The sequence below is a fragment of the Astyanax mexicanus genome, chromosome 8 (genome assembly GCF_023375975.1).
Source record: "Astyanax mexicanus isolate ESR-SI-001 chromosome 8, AstMex3_surface, whole genome shotgun sequence".
Classification (NCBI taxonomy): domain Eukaryota; kingdom Metazoa; phylum Chordata; class Actinopteri; order Characiformes; family Acestrorhamphidae; genus Astyanax; species Astyanax mexicanus.
The window spans coordinates 560001-578530 of NC_064415.1; the positions used below are offsets into that span (position 1 = coordinate 560001).

Sequence of the window (18530 nt, forward strand, 5' to 3'; positions counted from 1 at the left end):
GGCAGTTTAAATGGGGTGGTTTGAGTAGGGCAGTTTAAATGGGGTGGTTTGAGTAGGGCAGTTTAAATGGGGTGGTTTGAGTAGGGCAGTTTAAATGGGGTGGTTTGAGTAGGGCAGTTTAAATGGGGTGGTTTGAGTAGGGCAGTTTAAATGGGGTGGTTTGAGTAGGACAGTTTAAATGGGATGGTTTGAGTAGTGTACATTAAGGGGGTGCATTGAGTGAGATACTTTGAGTGGGGTGATTTGAGTAGGACAGTTTAAATGGGGTGGTTTGAGTAGGGTTGATTGAGTTGTGTAGGTTAAGCAGGGTGATTTGAGTAGGGTAGATTGACTGGGGTAGATTGTGTGGGATGGTTTGAGTGGGGCAGTTTGTGTGGATGTAGCAGGGTGGTTTAAGTGGGATTGTTTGAATTAAGTGTTTTTAACAGGACAGTTTGAATGGGGTAAATTGGGGATCAGGGTGGTTTGAGTGGAGTGATTTCAGGGGGGGGGCAGTTTTAGAAGGGAGGATTAAACGGGGGGGTTAAATGGTTTGGTTTGAGCAAAGTGATTTTAACAGGACAGTATGAATTGGGTGGATTGAGTGGGGCAGTTTAAATGGGGCAATTTTGGCAGGGAGTATTGAAAATGGTGGTTTAAATGAGGTGGTTTAAACAGGGCAGTTTTAACAGGGTGTTTTGAATGGGGTAGTTTGAGTGGGCAGTTTGTGTGGAAGTAGCAGGGTGGATAGAATAGGGTGATAGATTGAGTGGGGCAGTTTGAATAGGGTAGATTGAGTGGGGTAGATTAAAGGAGGTAGATTGAGTGGGGTAGATTAAAGGAGGTAGATTGAGTGGGGTAGATTAAAGGAGGTAGATTGAGTGGAGGTAGCAGGGAGATGGAGGTAGCAGGATGGACTGAATAGGATGGTTTGAATGGGGTAGATTGAGTGGGGCAGTTTGTGTGGAGGTATCAGGGTGGATTTCTCCAGGTGGCAACTCCTGTTGAGGTCAGGGGGTAAAAGTATCCTGATGATTTGCAAAGTCTTTGTGATCTTATCTAATAGATAAACGCAGCCTTGATCCTTCATCTACTGCTGCGTTCAGAACCACGGCCTGGAAACATGGTAAAATAAAATTCACTTAATCATTAGCTGAAGATCACTCACAGCATGCAGCTCCTGCAGAACTTCAGTTTATTCACCCTTTAGATTTATTCACATCTACACTGTCTGATCCAAACTAAAATATCAGGTGTGAAAAAGTGAACCAGAGAAAAGTCATAAATTTAGTGAACAGTTCAGAATTTAATCAAATAAATTCAAATAAGTTTATACAGTCAGGCGACCATCACCCATTAAACACTAAAATCAGAAATAAAAGTTGTATTTTGCCAAAATTTGACTCCAAATCGAGATACGAGATCTGAGATTGGAGCCTGAAGGTCATGTTGATATTTATCTGATCTTTAAAACGTTTAGGACTTGCATCACATCCTCTGTACACTTGATTTAATTTAGTCAGAAAGATAAGAGGGAAATTTCACATTTATTACTTTATTATTATTACAGTATCCTTCCACAGACAGTGATAATAAAGCTAGAAGTAAAGGTAATAAACTCATATAACACTAATCACTAATCTAATACTTAAGATCTATATATTCTGTTTTAATGGTAATCTAAATATACATTTCCTCTCCAGGTCACATAAATCCAAGTATTGCAAGAACAAGTCCTTCAGTCCTTCAATGTTTCAATGTTTCTTCTGAATTCAAGATTATTAAAAAGAGTTTATTCTGCTTTTGTTGGAGTAACTGTCTCTACTAATGTCCAGAGAATACTTTCTAATAGAATTTGGGTAAAATCGAGAGCATAGGTTAAAGTTAGGTCAGGATGTTGGATGATGATCTTTACCACCACCACCCCACCACATCTTTAAGACACTCCTTATGTCTCAACTCAGTTGAGTTTGAGACATGGACAGTGTGGTAAATTTGCTAAATGCTAGATGTTGTAAACCAACTGTACATGTTGGTTTCTATGGTCTTGCTATGAGCAGTTCCTAGGAAGCTAGGAAGCTAAGTGTTTTTGGGATATAGTTGTTGTTGGTAAGTTGTTGTTGTTGATATAACAGTTAGATAACAGATAAAAAAAAGATCAGGAACAACAGGGATGCTGATTATAGGTGTAAACCTCTTAAACTCTGCAGTTACTCTGGCTTTTTTCTGGCTTTTTACCCCCACTATTATACATTTGGGGCAAATCCAAGTGTATAAGGGTATTTGGGTTGGTTTTGAATGTTTTCTGTGCATCATTGCACTTTAATCTTTCTGTGAACTTAAACCAGAAGAGCTGGTTTCAGGTCAGCACAGTATTTTAATGGCTTCTGCGAGTTGAACAGCATCCAGAGGGGGAGGGGCCTGAGCTTAAGTGTAAACAGAGGCGAGCTGAAAGCCACAGTTTCAGTGAAACACTTCAGACAGAGCGAGTGAGGAAACAGCGATGGGTTTTCTGCTGCCAGTTCTGCTCGCTTTGTTCGTCTCTCTGCTCGGGGGACTTTACCTCCTGGGAGCTTTCCGCCGCCGCCGGCCGGGCGAACCCCCGCTAGATCGAGGCCCCCTTCCATGGCTGGGTCATGTGCTGGAATTCAGGAGGGACACTGCGAAGTTCCTGGAGAGGATGAAGAAAAAGCATGGGGATATTTTTACGGTGCAGCTCGGAGGGTTCTACTTCACCTTCCTGACAGATCCACATTCCTTCGGATCGGTGGTCAAAGAGGCTCGAGGTAAACTGGACTTTACTGAGTTCGCCCGGCATCTGGTTGAGCGAGTTTTTGGGTATCATTCCCTAACAGATGACCACAAGCTTTTGCAAGCCTCCAGCAACAAGCATCTTATGGGAGAGGGGTTGGTTGAAATGACTCAGGCCATGATGAACAACCTCCAGAACCTCATGTTGTACAGCTTGGGATCTGGTGAAGATTCTGCCAATTGCGCCAATTCCATCAATTGCGCCAATTCCAGCAATTCCACCAACTGCGCCAATTCTGCCAAACCTTCCAAACCCTGGCGTGAAGATGGACTCTTCCTGTACTGTTACAACATCGTCTTCCGTGCAGGTTACTTGGCGCTCTTTGGCAATGAGGCAGTAAAAACCTCTGGAACTTTGGAGAAATCCAAGGAAGTTGACCGCAATCAGTCTGATGAACTCTTCCACGAATTCCGGAAGTACGATCAACTCTTCCCCAAGCTGGCATATGGAGTCTTGGGTCCCTTTGAGAAGATGGAGGCCGAGCGACTGAAGAGGATGTTCTGGAACATTCTCTCGGTGCAGAAGGTGACGTCCAAGGAGAACATCAGCCCCTGGGTGAGCGAGGCGCAGCAAGTCCGGGCCGAGAACGGCATGGACGAGGAAATGCAGAACAGGTACATGTTCCTCCTGCTTTGGGCGTCCCAGGGCAACACAGGTCCTGCATCTTTCTGGTTGCTTCTTTTCCTCATGAAGCACCCTGAAGCCATGAAAGCCATCAGGGCTGAGGTGGAGGAGGTTCTCCGACAAACCGGGCAGGAGGTGAAGCGAGGTGGACCACTGATCAATCTGACCAGAGACATGCTACTCAAAACCCCCGTTCTGGACAGTGCGGTGGAGGAGAGTCTTCGGGTGACAGCCGCCCCCGTGCTGACCAGGGCCGTCCTGCAGGACATGACCCTGAAGATGGCCGACGGGCAGCAGTACAACATCCGGCAGGGCGACCGAGTGGCCCTGTTCCCGTACACCGCCGTCCATATGGACCCGGAGGTTCACCCCGACCCCCAAACCTTCAAATATGACCGATTCCTCAACCCGGACGGCAGCAAAAAGACGGACTTCTACAAAGACGGGAAGAAACTCAAGTACTTCATCATGCCGTGGGGCGCCGGCGTCACCATGTGCCCCGGGAGATTCTTCGCCACCAACGAGCTGAAACAGTTCGTCTTCCTCATGATCACGTATTTTGACTTTGAGCTGAAGAACCCAGATGAGGAGATTCCAGACATAGACACCAAGCGATGGGGATTCGGCACGATGCAGCCAACCAGAGACATCCAGTTCAGATACAGGCTCAGATTTTAGCCTTGTTTTGCTAGCTCAGTTTGTTAGCTTAATGCTAATCATCATTTCATATTATATTATTGTCGGTTAGATTTCTAAAAATGTTACAAATGAGCATGTCTCTTCTTTATTGATATATTATCTCCTATCTATCAGAATCAGACTCAGTGGGAGCGATATAAGGTTATTTAAGATTTTAGAAAAGTTTTAATCACATCCACAATGTATGTCGATTTTTTATAGTTTTCTTTTTTGTGAAACTTTATGAAATATTGTTTTAACCCAAAGTGTTTGCATGGTTATAAACTCTACACTGTAAAATACAACACAGGTTTGATTGATTGTTTATTGAGAACGAAATAAATCAGATCAGGTAAAAAAAAAAAAATCCAATCATACAAACATATAATCTGTCCAATATGTAATAGATGTACACTACAGGTCAAAAGTTTTAGAACACCCCTATAGTTTATTAGTCTTTTTTTTTATATCTTTATTATTGCACTTTTTCATCAGTCAGACTAACTTAACTCTAATTCTTCTAACTTCTAATTCTTCTGAGCTAAAGGCTAAAGCTGCTGTTTCCATGTGGGTTAGCCAGACGTCTTCCTGTAGCAGTTGTCTCCAGTTTCCAGGAGGTGTAGAAAACAGTACTCACCGCTCTCGTCTTCAGACTATTATTATGGTATACGATTTTTTTATTTCAATAAACTATTTTTTTTTTTTTTACAAAAAAAGTTTATTTTAAGTTTTTGGTTCATTTGTTTGCTGTAAAGTTCCTGGCCAAAATGTTGTACACTGCATTTTGTACATTTCTGTTTTTTGACTGGACATAAAGATCTTAAATTGCAAAAATAAAAGGGATTGTTCTAAAACTTTTGACCGGCAGTGTTTTATGGCTTTGCTTTTAAGCAGAGGTTACTGTAGTAAAGTGGGTGAAGCAGAAATATGTGATTTTTAAAAAGAAACCTGTTTGGGCGGAATGCATGATCTGATTATCTTTTTTTGATAGACTGAACAAAAATACATGCTGCAGCAATGTTATCATAACATCTAAAAACATTACTTAAAAAAATCTAAGAACATCAAGAAAACTTTAAGGGATGCAATAGAATCCTCACAGCAATGTTTAAAAATCAGGTAGAAACTCTAATGAATAAAAGTAGATTAAAGTTATTATTCTATAGTGCACTAAAGTGTTTCTTGTAGCCACATTTGTTATATTAATGTAATACCTAAATATATATATATATATATTTTTAATTTACCAATGTAGTAATTTAATTTACTTTATAAAAAGTTAAATGATACATTAAGTGCAGTTTAAGTGAACTACTGTAACAGCTGTTTTTAACACAAAAGTATGTTTGGAAATAAGAATTTTATATTAAATTACATTAAACTAAAAGTGTACTTTATAGTATTCTATTTATTTAAATACACTATAGTGTACTTTTTTAAAAATATGATCAAAGTTTAGTATTAATGTATTCATTTGTTTACTTTGTTGTACTATATTTTAAGTAAATACATAAATCTTATAATATATTTACAGCATCTCGAAAAATTTTAAGTAAACATATATAGTATATAGAGTATATATGTTTTTCTTCACCAGGGAAGCTTGGCCTGAAGAGTAGAAACTGTTACTCCAATAAAAACAAGATTAAACTCTTATAATACTATTACTGTATTTGCTCATGTAGTGTATTAGTTTCAGTGCTGAATATAGAAGGTAATTTTATAGATACAGTATATATTCTTTGGTTTATTGGCTGATTATCAGGATTATAGGTGATAAAAACAGGGGTGTCACTAAAACAGGACTATGGGGAAGCTATAGGAGATGCTACAGGTGCACTCTGGTGAAAATATTTGTACTATTTGTGCTATTTTTATATAATTAAAGTATATTAAGTACAAAAAGGTAATTGCATTTTATCACTCTTTTTAAATATACTGATTAATAATAATGTAGCTACAAGAACACTTTAGTACTTTAGTGCACTGTAGCACTAATATAAGGCTTAGTATACTTTAATACACTTTTTTATTCACTAGTGTCATTTTAGTGACCTTTGTTTCTGTGCTGGAGGTTCAGAAGGTAGATGTTTTACAGAAACTCAGACCCTGTTTTTATACAGGAATCTGCAGCAGGAGGTTCATTGTTATCTAACAGGAAATCAGTCAGGAAGCTGCAGAGAGTGAAACATCCACCCAGCTACTGAAAAACAACCCGCATATTAAACCCAGTTAACTCCAAAAATACTCCTAAATACTCCCAACACACTCTCACTGCTCTATAAATACACAACCAGTTAAAAATGTTCTTTATTCTTTTCCTACATAGTAAACGAATAATAAAGTGATGTATCAGATTATGAAGGAACACATAATGAATAATGTAGTAACTTAAAAACAGTGTTAAACAAACAAGTATTTAGATTTTTCCATTTCTTTTTTTTTTACTAAATAATTTACTTATTCTTTTAATTCTAAATATTAATTACTAAATAATTCCATATGTTTTTCTTCATAGTTTGGATGAGTTTAGTATTGATCTACAATACAGAACATTTTTAAATAATGAAAAAACACTGAATTTAAGGCATGTCCAAATACAAAAGTTTAATAAATACACATTTTGCATGAATGATGTTCTTTATTGCATTAATTCTATCTATACAAAAGGCAGATGTAAAGCAGCGAAACTGTCATTCTTTACTGTACAAGGTTGTAGCAAAAAAGGGGAGAAAATAAAACACAAAATAAATTCTATTAAACATATAAAGAACTAACAGTGTGGCAGAAAAAAATAAATTGGGGCAAAAGTTGTGAGACTCTGATAAACCTGATGAACTTATCCTGAACAACAGAGGAAACTCTCGCTCTTCTATCCTTTCCTGGGGCGGCCCTGATGAGTGCCAGTTCCATCATTATTCATTAAAAGTATTTTTTTCTTTATTTAGTTGAGTAGTTGTTTCTTCTCATAATCTGGATTAGAACATTACTGAAATATTCACTATTCACTGTATACCTGTAACTCTACCTCTTCACTACTTTACTTTAACTGATGCTCTCAAACACTTTATTAAGAGACAAGAAATTCAAGTAATTAACTCTTGATGAGTTCAGCACAGCTGTTAACTGAAAGCCTGAATTCCAGGAGACTCTACCTCATAAAACTGACTGAGAAAATCCAGCAGAGATGTTCAAAACTGAATATAATCTAAAATCTAAAACATATTCTGGTTTATTTAACACTTTTTTTTACTGTTTACTAAAGAATTCAATGTGTTTTATAATAACATTGTATAATAATGAAAAAGAAACACTGAGTTTAAGGCGTGTCCAAACTTTACACTGGTACTGTTCCATCAGATCAATAAATCAAATCAATTCTAGGTGTTGTATAGAAAGCTATAACTAATAAAGTGCCAGCACAGATCAATAAATCCAAACCAGTCAATCCAGTACACCGTGAAAAAAACATGTGTTTATCAAATAATTGCAAATAATTCCTTGCACATTTTTTTTTTAAAATGCAGAAAACTCTGAATAAATAAATACATTAATAATCTGTTTTTAAACAGCTTTTAAGTGTTAGTTTTGTTAAAAATGTACATAACATAATATGTAAAATTGTCTGATATTTAGAATTAGCAGAGAATTGCTTGTACGCCAATATATATTAATAATATATTATGTATGATGTATGTGTCTATCTGTATAATACATAATATACTGTATAATGTATGCAAGACACACAGTTTGTAGATGGAAGAAAATTAATTTCCTGAGGTTCAATAAACCTGAAAGAGTCTAAAAATAAACAGAGATTTGCCAATAAGAACAAAATATTAGCAAAGAAAACTCTTTTAAACTCTTTTATCCTGTTTAAACCGTCAGAAACACAGCGCCAGGCTCTGCTCTCTCTGACCTTTCAGAGAAGATCTACTGTAACATTTACACCCTGCAGAGTAATTCCACACATTCCTCCTCCCAGATACTGACAAACTAAACATACTTACACTCAGAGAACTGTAACAACACTCTTAAACACCATATAAATACATTTAAATACCATATAAACACGTTTAAATACCATATAAATACATTTAAATACCATATAAACATGTTTAAATACCATATAAACATGTTTAAGTACCATATAATCACATTTAAAAAGCATATAAACACGCTTAAATACCATAAAAACATGTTTAAATACCATATAAACACGTTTAAATACCATATAAACACATTTAAATACCATATAAACATGTTTAAATACCATATAAACACGTTTAAATACCATATAAACACGTTTAAATACCATATAAACACGTTTAAATACCATATAAACATGTTTAAATACCATATAAACATGTTTAAGTACCATATAATCACATTTAAAAAGCATATAAACACGCTTAAATACCATAAAAACATGTTTAAATACCATATAAACACGTTTAAATACCATATAAATACATTTAAATACCATATAAACATGTTTAAATACCATATAAACACGTTTAAATACCATATAAACATGTTTAAATACCATATAAACATGTTTAAATACCATATAAATACATTTAAATACCATATAAACACGTTTAAATACCATATAAACATGTTTAAATACCATATAAACATGTTTAAGTACCATATAAACACGTTTAAATACCATATAAACACGTTTAAATACCATATAAACATGTTTAAGTACCATATAATCACATTTAAAAAGCATATAAACACGCTTAAATACCATAAAAACATGTTTAAATACCATATAAACACGTTTAAATACCATATAAACACATTTAAATACCATATAAACATGTTTAAATACCATATAAACACGTTTAAATACCATATAAACACGTTTAAATACCATATAAACATGTTTAAGTACCATATAATCACATTTAAAAAGCATATAAACACGCTTAAATACCATAAAAACACGATTAAACATTAAAAAACATGTTTAACCCTTTCATGCATAGAGGTCACTACAGTGTACAGCAGTTTAAAAGTTTTAAAAGCATCAGCCAGGGGGGGGGGGGGAGGGGGTTGGAGATACGTTTTTAAAATCACCAGCATCCTGTCACTACTTTCCCAACGCGCTCCGCAAACCAGCAAGCGGATTGGCTGTTTCTCCGGAGAGGAAATTTATTTAGGGCTTTGATTTGATTATTTAGGGCGAGCAGGATCCTCTTGGGTACAATTTTGAACCTTATCAAGGTCCAGCTGTGGGACGAGGTGAGATCAGTCAGCTGGGAGTGGCTGGAGATGTAGTCCTGCATCTTTAAAGACAAAAAAATATTTATATATGTATTTTGCACCATTCAACTGTAGGGGTGTGACGATATCTTGCGAGACTAAAACGTGACGATATTTCTCGTCAAGCTTAAACCTGTCTCGTGGAGAAAAAAAACAGTTTAGCGTGGATTTTTGAGAGGGATCTGGCAACCCAGTAGTGATAGCAGCGAGTGTGGTGGCTGAGCAGTGAGAGCAGCTCTCAGCAGAAGAGGAAAATTCAGGTATTTGTATAGAAGATGCTTCTGCTACTTTTAAGTTGTATGTCTGGCTGCATTTTGGCTCCAGTGGAAACAATAAACGGTAACAGAGTGACCAACAAGATACAAACCATATATAAATACTGTAAGTAAATCCTACACCTGACTGTTTCATAGACAGCTGTACTAATCCCTTAGCTCTGTACTGTATTTAATAACATGTTCTGTCTCTGTTTCACTTCAAGCATAGTCTTAATATGACTGGTTATGGTTTGCACTTATTGTTTGCACTATATAAGACTTAGAAAAGTTTTATTTTTATTTTTTATTCTTATTTCTATTTCTTATAGAATCAATATTTGAGAGAAACCAGTCTGTTAAGTTTGCGTTATATGATTTTGTCAAATAAAACTAAATATACAATTAAATCCCGTCTGAACCCAGTATCGTGTCTCATCTCGTCTCGTGATATTAGTGTCTCGTCACACCCCTATTCAACTGTTAATGCCTGACTCCTTTACAGAATGTCTGGAAATGAAGAAAAGGATCTGCTGCGTCAATAGCTCAAACTCTTATCAGTGCAGGACTCGTGAAGATACGCAGCAGCGAACACACGGATACACAAGTAACAGATCAGAGACTGTTGTTCCACACTGTCCTCCTCAGTTCAGAGGAACCACCATTCCAACAGAATACCATATTACAGCTGTATAACTAAATTACAAATATACCTATATAACTACCAGATTTTACTGATGTTTCCCTAAGGATGTATAAAAACACTTAAAAAATAACACAGTAAAAAAATCCTGACTGAGTTTATTATAATTCATGCATGAGAGGGTTAAATACCATATAAACATCTTTAAATATCAAGCAACACATTTAAATACCATATAAACACGATTAAACATTAAAAAACATGTTGAATTTTATTCGCACAAAAAACACAGGAATGAACTGCATGCTGTTCCTAGCGCTGTTAGTTATCTCCTATCTGACGAGGCGGCGTCAGCTCTGCCCATGTGGGCGGTCCCGAGTGGAGGTGGGTGGGGCCACGAATACTAATTACAAAAGAGAAAAACGCACTCTCCTCGTAGGGTAAAGATGATCCTGCGAAAGATCAGGAATCAGCTCAGAACTACACTGCAGAACCTGATCAATAACCTGATCAACACTGGAGAACCTGATCAATAACCTGATCAACACTGGAGAACCTGATCAATAACCTGATCAACATTGGAGAACCTGATCAATAACTTGATCAAAACTGGAGAACCTGATCAATAACCTGATCAACATTGGAGAACCTGATCAATAACTTGATCAAAACTGGAGAACCTGATCAATAACCTGATCAAAACTGGAGAACCTGATCAACACTGCAGAACCTGATCAATAACCTGATCAACATTGGAGAACCTGATCAATAACCTGATCAATAACCTGAAGAGAGCTGGAGCCACAGTCTGAAAGATTAACATTAGCTCAGAGCAGGAATTGAACCCCAGTCTCCCACATGATGTCGTAGCTCATTAGCAGGTAGTGGTGTTATCCACAGCGCCACACCAACCACAAAATCAGCAGCCTATAAAATACTTATTTTCCACTCTGTATATAGAATTATATTAATATTTAAGCTAAATATATATAGAATTATATTAATATATAAACTGAATATATATAGAATTATATTAATATTTAAGCTGAATATATATATATATATATATATATATATATATATATATATATATATATATATATATATATATATATATATAAACTGAATATATATAGAATTATATGAATATTTACACTGAGTGCAGAGGATGTGTAGATGATATGAAATGATATGAACTGAGTAACTCCACAGTGCCTGAGATAGCGTGATGTTACTGTAGATTTATTACAGGAAGCTCAGTACAGACTCAGAAACCCTCTGAGATACCACGAGGACCCCCCAGCGGGGGTCTGAAACCAGACCTTCCTGTTTCACTTACTGACTTTATTATGAAACAGCATCCCTCGCTCAACTGTCAGTGACCTCATACACAACTCAAAATAACTCAACACATAACACAACATAACTCAATATAACACAACGTAACACAACATAACTCAACATAACTCACTATTACTCACCATAACTCACCATAACTCAACACATAACACACCATAACACAACATAACACAACTTAACACAACATAACACAACACATAACTCAACATAACTCACCATAACTCAACATAACTCAACACATAACACACCATAACACAACATAACACAACTTAACACAACATAACACAACACATAACTCAACATAACTCACCATAACTCAACATAAACTCACCATAACTCAACATAACTCACCATAACTCAACATAACTCAACATAACACAACGTAACACAACACATAACACAACATTACACACCATAACACAACTTAAAACAACTTAACACAACGTAACATAACACAACGTAACACAACTTAAAACAACTTAACACAACAAAACACAACATAACACAACATAACACAACATAACACAACATAACTCAACATAACACAATATTACACACCATAACACAACTTAAAACAACTTAACACAACGTAACACAACGTAACACAACATAACACAACATAACACAACACATAACACCATATAACTCGAAATAACACACCACATAACAAAAGGTAACACAACTTAACACAACACCATATAACACACCATAAAACAACTTGACACACCTTAACACAACATAACACAACATAACACAACGTAACACAACATAACACAACATAACACAACGTAACACAACATAACACAACACATAACACAACTTAACACAACGTAGCTCAACATAACTCAACATAACACACCATAACACAACTTAAAACAACTTAACACAACAAAACACAACATAACACATCATAACACAACATAAATCAACATAACACAACATAACACAACATAACACAACTTAACACAACATAACACATCATAACACAACATAACTCAACATAACACAACATAACACAACATAACACATCATAACACAACATAACTCAACATAACACAACATAACACAACATAACACATCATAACACAACATAAATCAACATAACACAACATAACACAACATAACACAACTTAACACAACATAACACATCATAACACAACATAAATCAACATAACTCAACATAACACACCATAACACAACTTAAAACAACTTAACACAACGTAACACAACATAACACAACGTAACACAACTTAAAACAACTTAACACAACAAAACACAACGTAACACAACATAACACACAACATAACTCAACATAACACAACATAACACAACATAACACAACATAACACATCATAACACAACATAAATCAACATAACACAACATAACACAACATAACACAACTTAACACAACATAACACATCATAACACAACATAAATCAACATAACACAACATTACACACCATAACACAACTTAAAACAACGTAACACAACGTAACACAACGTAACACAACGTAACACAATGTAACACAACACATAACACAACTTAACACAACGTAGCTCAACATAACACAACATAACTCAACATAACACAATATTACACACCATAACACAACTTAACACAACATAACACAACGTAACACAACGTAACACAACGTAACACAACGTAACACAACGTAACACAACATAACACACAACATAACACAACAAAACTCAACATAACACAACGTAACACAACATAACACAACACTTAACACACAGAATGACACAGTTGATCCATCTGTACCTGCTCAGATACAGGAGATACACTCAGGCTTCTCACAGGATCACCTTTTTTCTTCCGTTAAAATCCACTTTTCTTGTTCTTTGTGAAATACATCCGTATTTGTGAAATAGCACCGTGTCTACATCAACCTGTGAATAAGGCTCAGGACTTAGCTATAACTGTAGGTTTAAATTGGATCTCCGGTTGATTCTGCGTTTTACCGAGATCTTAAATAAACACTAGGGAAGCACGATTTAACAAGGAAGCACAACTCGACAGAACACCGGTCGAAGCGGCGCCGTTTGCACCGGATTGTATGATATAAAGCGACTCTGGGGCTTCCAAGTGTTTTAGTTTTAGTTAAGCTGTAAGAAACATTAGCAATGCCGGGTCCTTTGACTGTGGGTGGAGGGCAGCAGGAGGCGGTGTCTGCTGCAATGCCGTTAGCCAATCAGAGGCGATATACTGTATTTGCATGTATGAATATTCATAAGCAAGAGCCAAAACCTCTAAAAAGTCTTTCTTCAGAGATCACTAATCCAGTGAACTAAAACAGGACTAAATAGAAACACCTGAGAACTTTTATTTCACAAAAAACACACAGCTCACATATCATTCATTTATACCACAGACAAAACTAGATACTTCAAAACGAATAAATAAATAAAGCATGCAATGAGATCTTTAAAGGACCATATCGTCTGCATATCGTGAGGGTAAATATTCATCTAATTATATATACTCTCAGTGTAAACAGTGTATTGCTGGTATATAAGCTGAGTGTTTGTAGTATATTGCTGGTGTATACGCTGAGTGTTTGTAGTATATTGCTGGTATATACGCTGAGTGTTTGTAGTATATTGCTGGTATATAAGCTGAGTGTTTGTAGTATATTGCTGGTATATACGCTGAGTGTTTGTAGTATATTGCTGGTATATATACGCTGAGTGTTTGTAGTATATTGCTGGTATATACGCTGAGTGTTTGTAGTATATTGCTGATATATACGCTGAGTGTTTGTAGTATATTGCTGGTATATAAGCTGAGTGTTTGTAGTATATTGCTGGTATATAAGCGGAGTGTTTGTAGTATATTGCTGGTATATACGCTGAGTGTTTGTAGTATATTGCTGGTATATAAGCTGAGTGTTTGTAGTATATTGCTGGTATATAAGCTGAGTGTTTGTAGTGTATTGCTGGTATATACGCTGAGTGTTTGTAGTGTATTGCTGGTATATAAGCTGAGTGTTTGTAGTATATTGCTGGTATATAAGCTGAGTGTTTGTAGTATATTGCTGGTATATACGCTGAGTGTTTGTAGTATATTGCTGGTATATATGCTGAGTGTTTGTAGTGTATTGCTGGTATATACGCTGAGTGTTTGTAGTGTATTGCTGGTATATACGCTGAGTGTTTGTAGTATATTGCTGATATATACGCTGAGTGTTTGTAGTATATTGCTGGTATATAAGCTGAGTGTTTGTAGTATATTGCTGGTATATAAGCGGAGTGTTTGTAGTATATTGCTGGTATATACACTGAGTGTTTGTAGTATATTGCTGGTATATAAGCTGAGTGTTTGTAGTATATTGCTGGTATATAAGCTGAGTGTTTGTAGTGTATTGCTGGTATATACGCTGAGTGTTTGTAGTATATTGCTGGTATATATGCTGAGTGTTTGTAGTGTATTGCTGGTATATAAGCTGAGTGTTTGTAGTATATTGCTGGTATATAAGCTGAGTGTTTGTAGTATATTGCTGGTATATACGCTGAGTGTTTGTAGTGTATAGCTGGTATATAAGCTGAGTGTTTGTAGTATATTGCTGGTATATACGCTGAGTGTTTGTAGTATATTGCTGGTATATATACGCTGAGTGTTTGTAGTATATTGCTGGTATATACGCTGAGTGTTTGTAGTATATTGCTGATATATACGCTGAGTGTTTGTAGTATATTGCTGGTATATAAGCTGAGTGTTTGTAGTATATTGCTGGTATATAAGCGGAGTGTTTGTAGTATATTGCTGGTATATACGCTGAGTGTTTGTAGTATATTGCTGGTATATACTCTGAGTGTTTGTAGTATATTGCTGGTATATACGCTGAGTGGTTGTAGTATATTGCTGGTGTATACGCTGAGTGTTTGTAGTATATTGCTGGTATATACGCTGAGTGTTTGTAGTGTATTGCTGGTATATACGCTGAGTGTTTGTAGTATATTGCTGGTATATACGCTGAGTGTTCGTAGTGTATTGCTGGTATGTACGCTGAGTGTTCGTAATATATTGCTGGTATATATACTGAGTGTTTGTAGTGTATTGCTGGTATATATACTGAGTGTTTGTAGTGTATTGCTGGTATATACGCTGAGTGTTTGTAGTATATTGCTGGAATGTATACGCTGAGTGTTTGTAGTATATTGCTGGTATATACGCTGAGTGTTTGTAGTATATTGCTGATATATACGCTGAGTGTTTGTAGTATATTGCTGGTATATAAGCTGAGTGTTTGTAGTATATTGCTGGTATATAAGCGGAGTGTTTGTAGTATATTGCTGGTATATACGCTGAGTGTTTGTAGTATATTGCTGGTATATACGCTGAGTGTTTGTAGTATATTGCTGGTATATAAGCTGAGTGTTTGTAGTGTATTGCTGGTATATAAGCTGAGTGTTTGTAGTATATTGCTGGTATATACGCTGTGTGTTTGTAGTATATTGCTGGTATATGCGCTGAGTGTTTGTAGTATATTGCTGGTATATACGCTGAGTGTTTGTAGTATATTGCTGGTATATACGCTGAGTGTTTGTAGTATATTGCTGGTGTATACGCTGAGTGTTTGTAGTATATTGCTGGTATATACGCTGAGTGTTTGTAGTATTTTGCTGGTGTATACGCTGAGTGTTTGTAGTATATTGCTGGTATATACGCTGAGTGTTTGTAGTATATTGCTGGTATATACGCTGAGTGTTTGTAGTATATTGCTGGTATATACTCTGAGTGTTTGTAGTATATTGCTGGTATATACGCTGAGTGGTTGTAGTATATTGCTGGTGTATACGCTGAGTGTTTGTAGTATATTGCTGGTATATACGCTGAGTGGTTGTAGTATATTGCTGGTATATACGCTGAGTGTTTGTAGTGTATTGCTGGTGTATACGCTGAGTGTTCGTAATATATTGCTAGTGTATACGCTGAGTGTTTGTAGTATATTGCTGGTGTATACGCTGAGTGTTTGTAGTATATTGCTGGTGTATACGCTGAGTGTTTGTAGTATATTGCTGGTATATACTCTGAGTGTTTGTAGTATATTGCTGGTATATACGCTGAGTGGTTGTAGTATATTGCTGGTATATACGCTGAGTGTTTGTAGTGTATTGCTGGTGTATATGCTGAGTGTTCGTAATATATTGCTAGTGTATACGCTGAGTGTTTGTAGTATATTGCTGGTGTATACGCTGAGTGTTTGTAGTATATTGCTGGTGTATACGCTGAGTGTTTGTAGTATATTGCTGGTATATACGCTGAGTGTTTGTAGTATATTGCTGGTATATACTCTGAGTGTTTGTAGTATATTGCTGGTATATATGCTGAGTGTTTGTAGTATATTGCTGGTGTATACGCTGAGTGGTTGTAGTATATTGCTGGTATATACGCTGAGTGTTTGTAGTATATTGATGGTATATACGCTGAGTTTTTGTAGTATATTGCTGGTATATACGCTGAGTGTTTGTAGTATATTGCTGGTATATACGCTGAGTGTTTGTAGTATATTGCTGGTATATACGCTGAGTGTTTGTAGTATATTGCTGGTATATATGCTGAGTGTTTGTAGTATATTGCTGGTATGTACGCTGAGTGTTTGTAGTATATTGCTGGTATATACGCTGAGTGTTTGTAGTATATTGCTGGTATATATACGCTGAGTGTTTGTAGTATATTGCTGGTATATACGCTGAGTGTTTGTAGTATATTGCTGGTATATATGCTGAGTGTTTGTAGTATATTGCTGGTATGTACGCTGAGTGTTTGTAGTATATTGCTGGTATATACGCTGAGTGTTTGTAGTATATTGCTGGTATATATGCTGAGTGTTTGTAGTATATTGCTGGTGTATACGCTGAGTGTTTGTAGTATATTGCTGGTATATACTCTGAGTGTTTGTAGTATATTGCTGGTATATACGCTGAGTGGTTGTAGTATATTGCTGGTATATACGCTGAGTGTTTGTAGTGTATTGCTGGTGTATATGCTGAGTGTTCGTAATATATTGCTAGTGTATACGCTGAGTGTTTGTAGTATATTGCTGGTGTATACGCTGAGTGTTTGTAGTATATTGCTGGTGTATACGCTGAGTGTTTGTAGTATATTGCTGGTATATACGCTGAGTGTTTGTAGTATATTGCTGGTATATACTCTGAGTGTTTGTAGTATATTGCTGGTATATATGCTGAGTGTTTGTAGTATATTGCTGGTGTATACGCTGAGTGGTTGTAGTATATTGCTGGTATATACGCTGAGTGTTTGTAGTATATTGATGGTATATACGCTGAGTTTTTGTAGTATATTGCTGGTATATACGCTGAGTGTTTGTAGTACATTGCTGGTATATACGCTGAGTGTTTGTAGTATATTGCTGGTATATACGCTGAGTGTTTGTAGTATATTGCTGGTATATATGCTGAGTGTTTGTAGTATATTGCTGGTATGTACGCTGAGTGTTTGTAGTATATTGCTGGTATATACGCTGAGTGTTTGTAGTATATTGCTGGTATATATACGCTGAGTGTTTGTAGTATATTGCTGGTATATACGCTGAGTGTTTGTAGTATATTGCTGGTATATACGCTGAGTGTTTGTAGTATATTGCTGGTATATATGCTGAGTGTTTGTAGTATATTGCTGGTATGTACGCTGAGTGTTTGTAGTATATTGCTGGTATGTACGCTGAGTGTTTGTAGTATATTGCTGGTATATACGCTGAGTGTTTGTAGTATATTGCTGGTATATATGCTGAGTGTTTGTAGTATATTGTATAAATAGTATATATATTTATATATAAAGTAGTATATATATATATAAATACATCCAGAATGTATTTATTCTGTTACCAACAGTCAAGTACTCAAAAAAAAACAATAAACTAA

The 18530-nt window shown here is 36.0% G+C and overlaps 1 protein-coding gene across 1 annotated transcript; it reads left to right on the forward strand.

Annotated features, from left to right (window-relative positions):
• The first annotated feature begins 2437 nt into the window (after positions 1–2437).
• Positions 2438–4947, forward strand: LOC103039627 (5-beta-cholestane-3-alpha,7-alpha-diol 12-alpha-hydroxylase). The gene has a single exon (XM_007232470.4). It carries the CDS (start codon positions 2483–2485, stop codon positions 4091–4093), a length of 1611 nt encoding a protein of 536 aa, XP_007232532.2. The 5' UTR covers positions 2438–2482; the 3' UTR covers positions 4094–4947.
• Positions 4948–18530: the final 13583 nt, after the last annotated feature.

Coding starts and splice junctions, on each gene's coding strand:
- LOC103039627 (XM_007232470.4), top strand. CDS start 2,483: ATGGGTTTTCTGCTGCCAGTTCTGCTCGCTTTGTTCGTCTCTCTGCTC.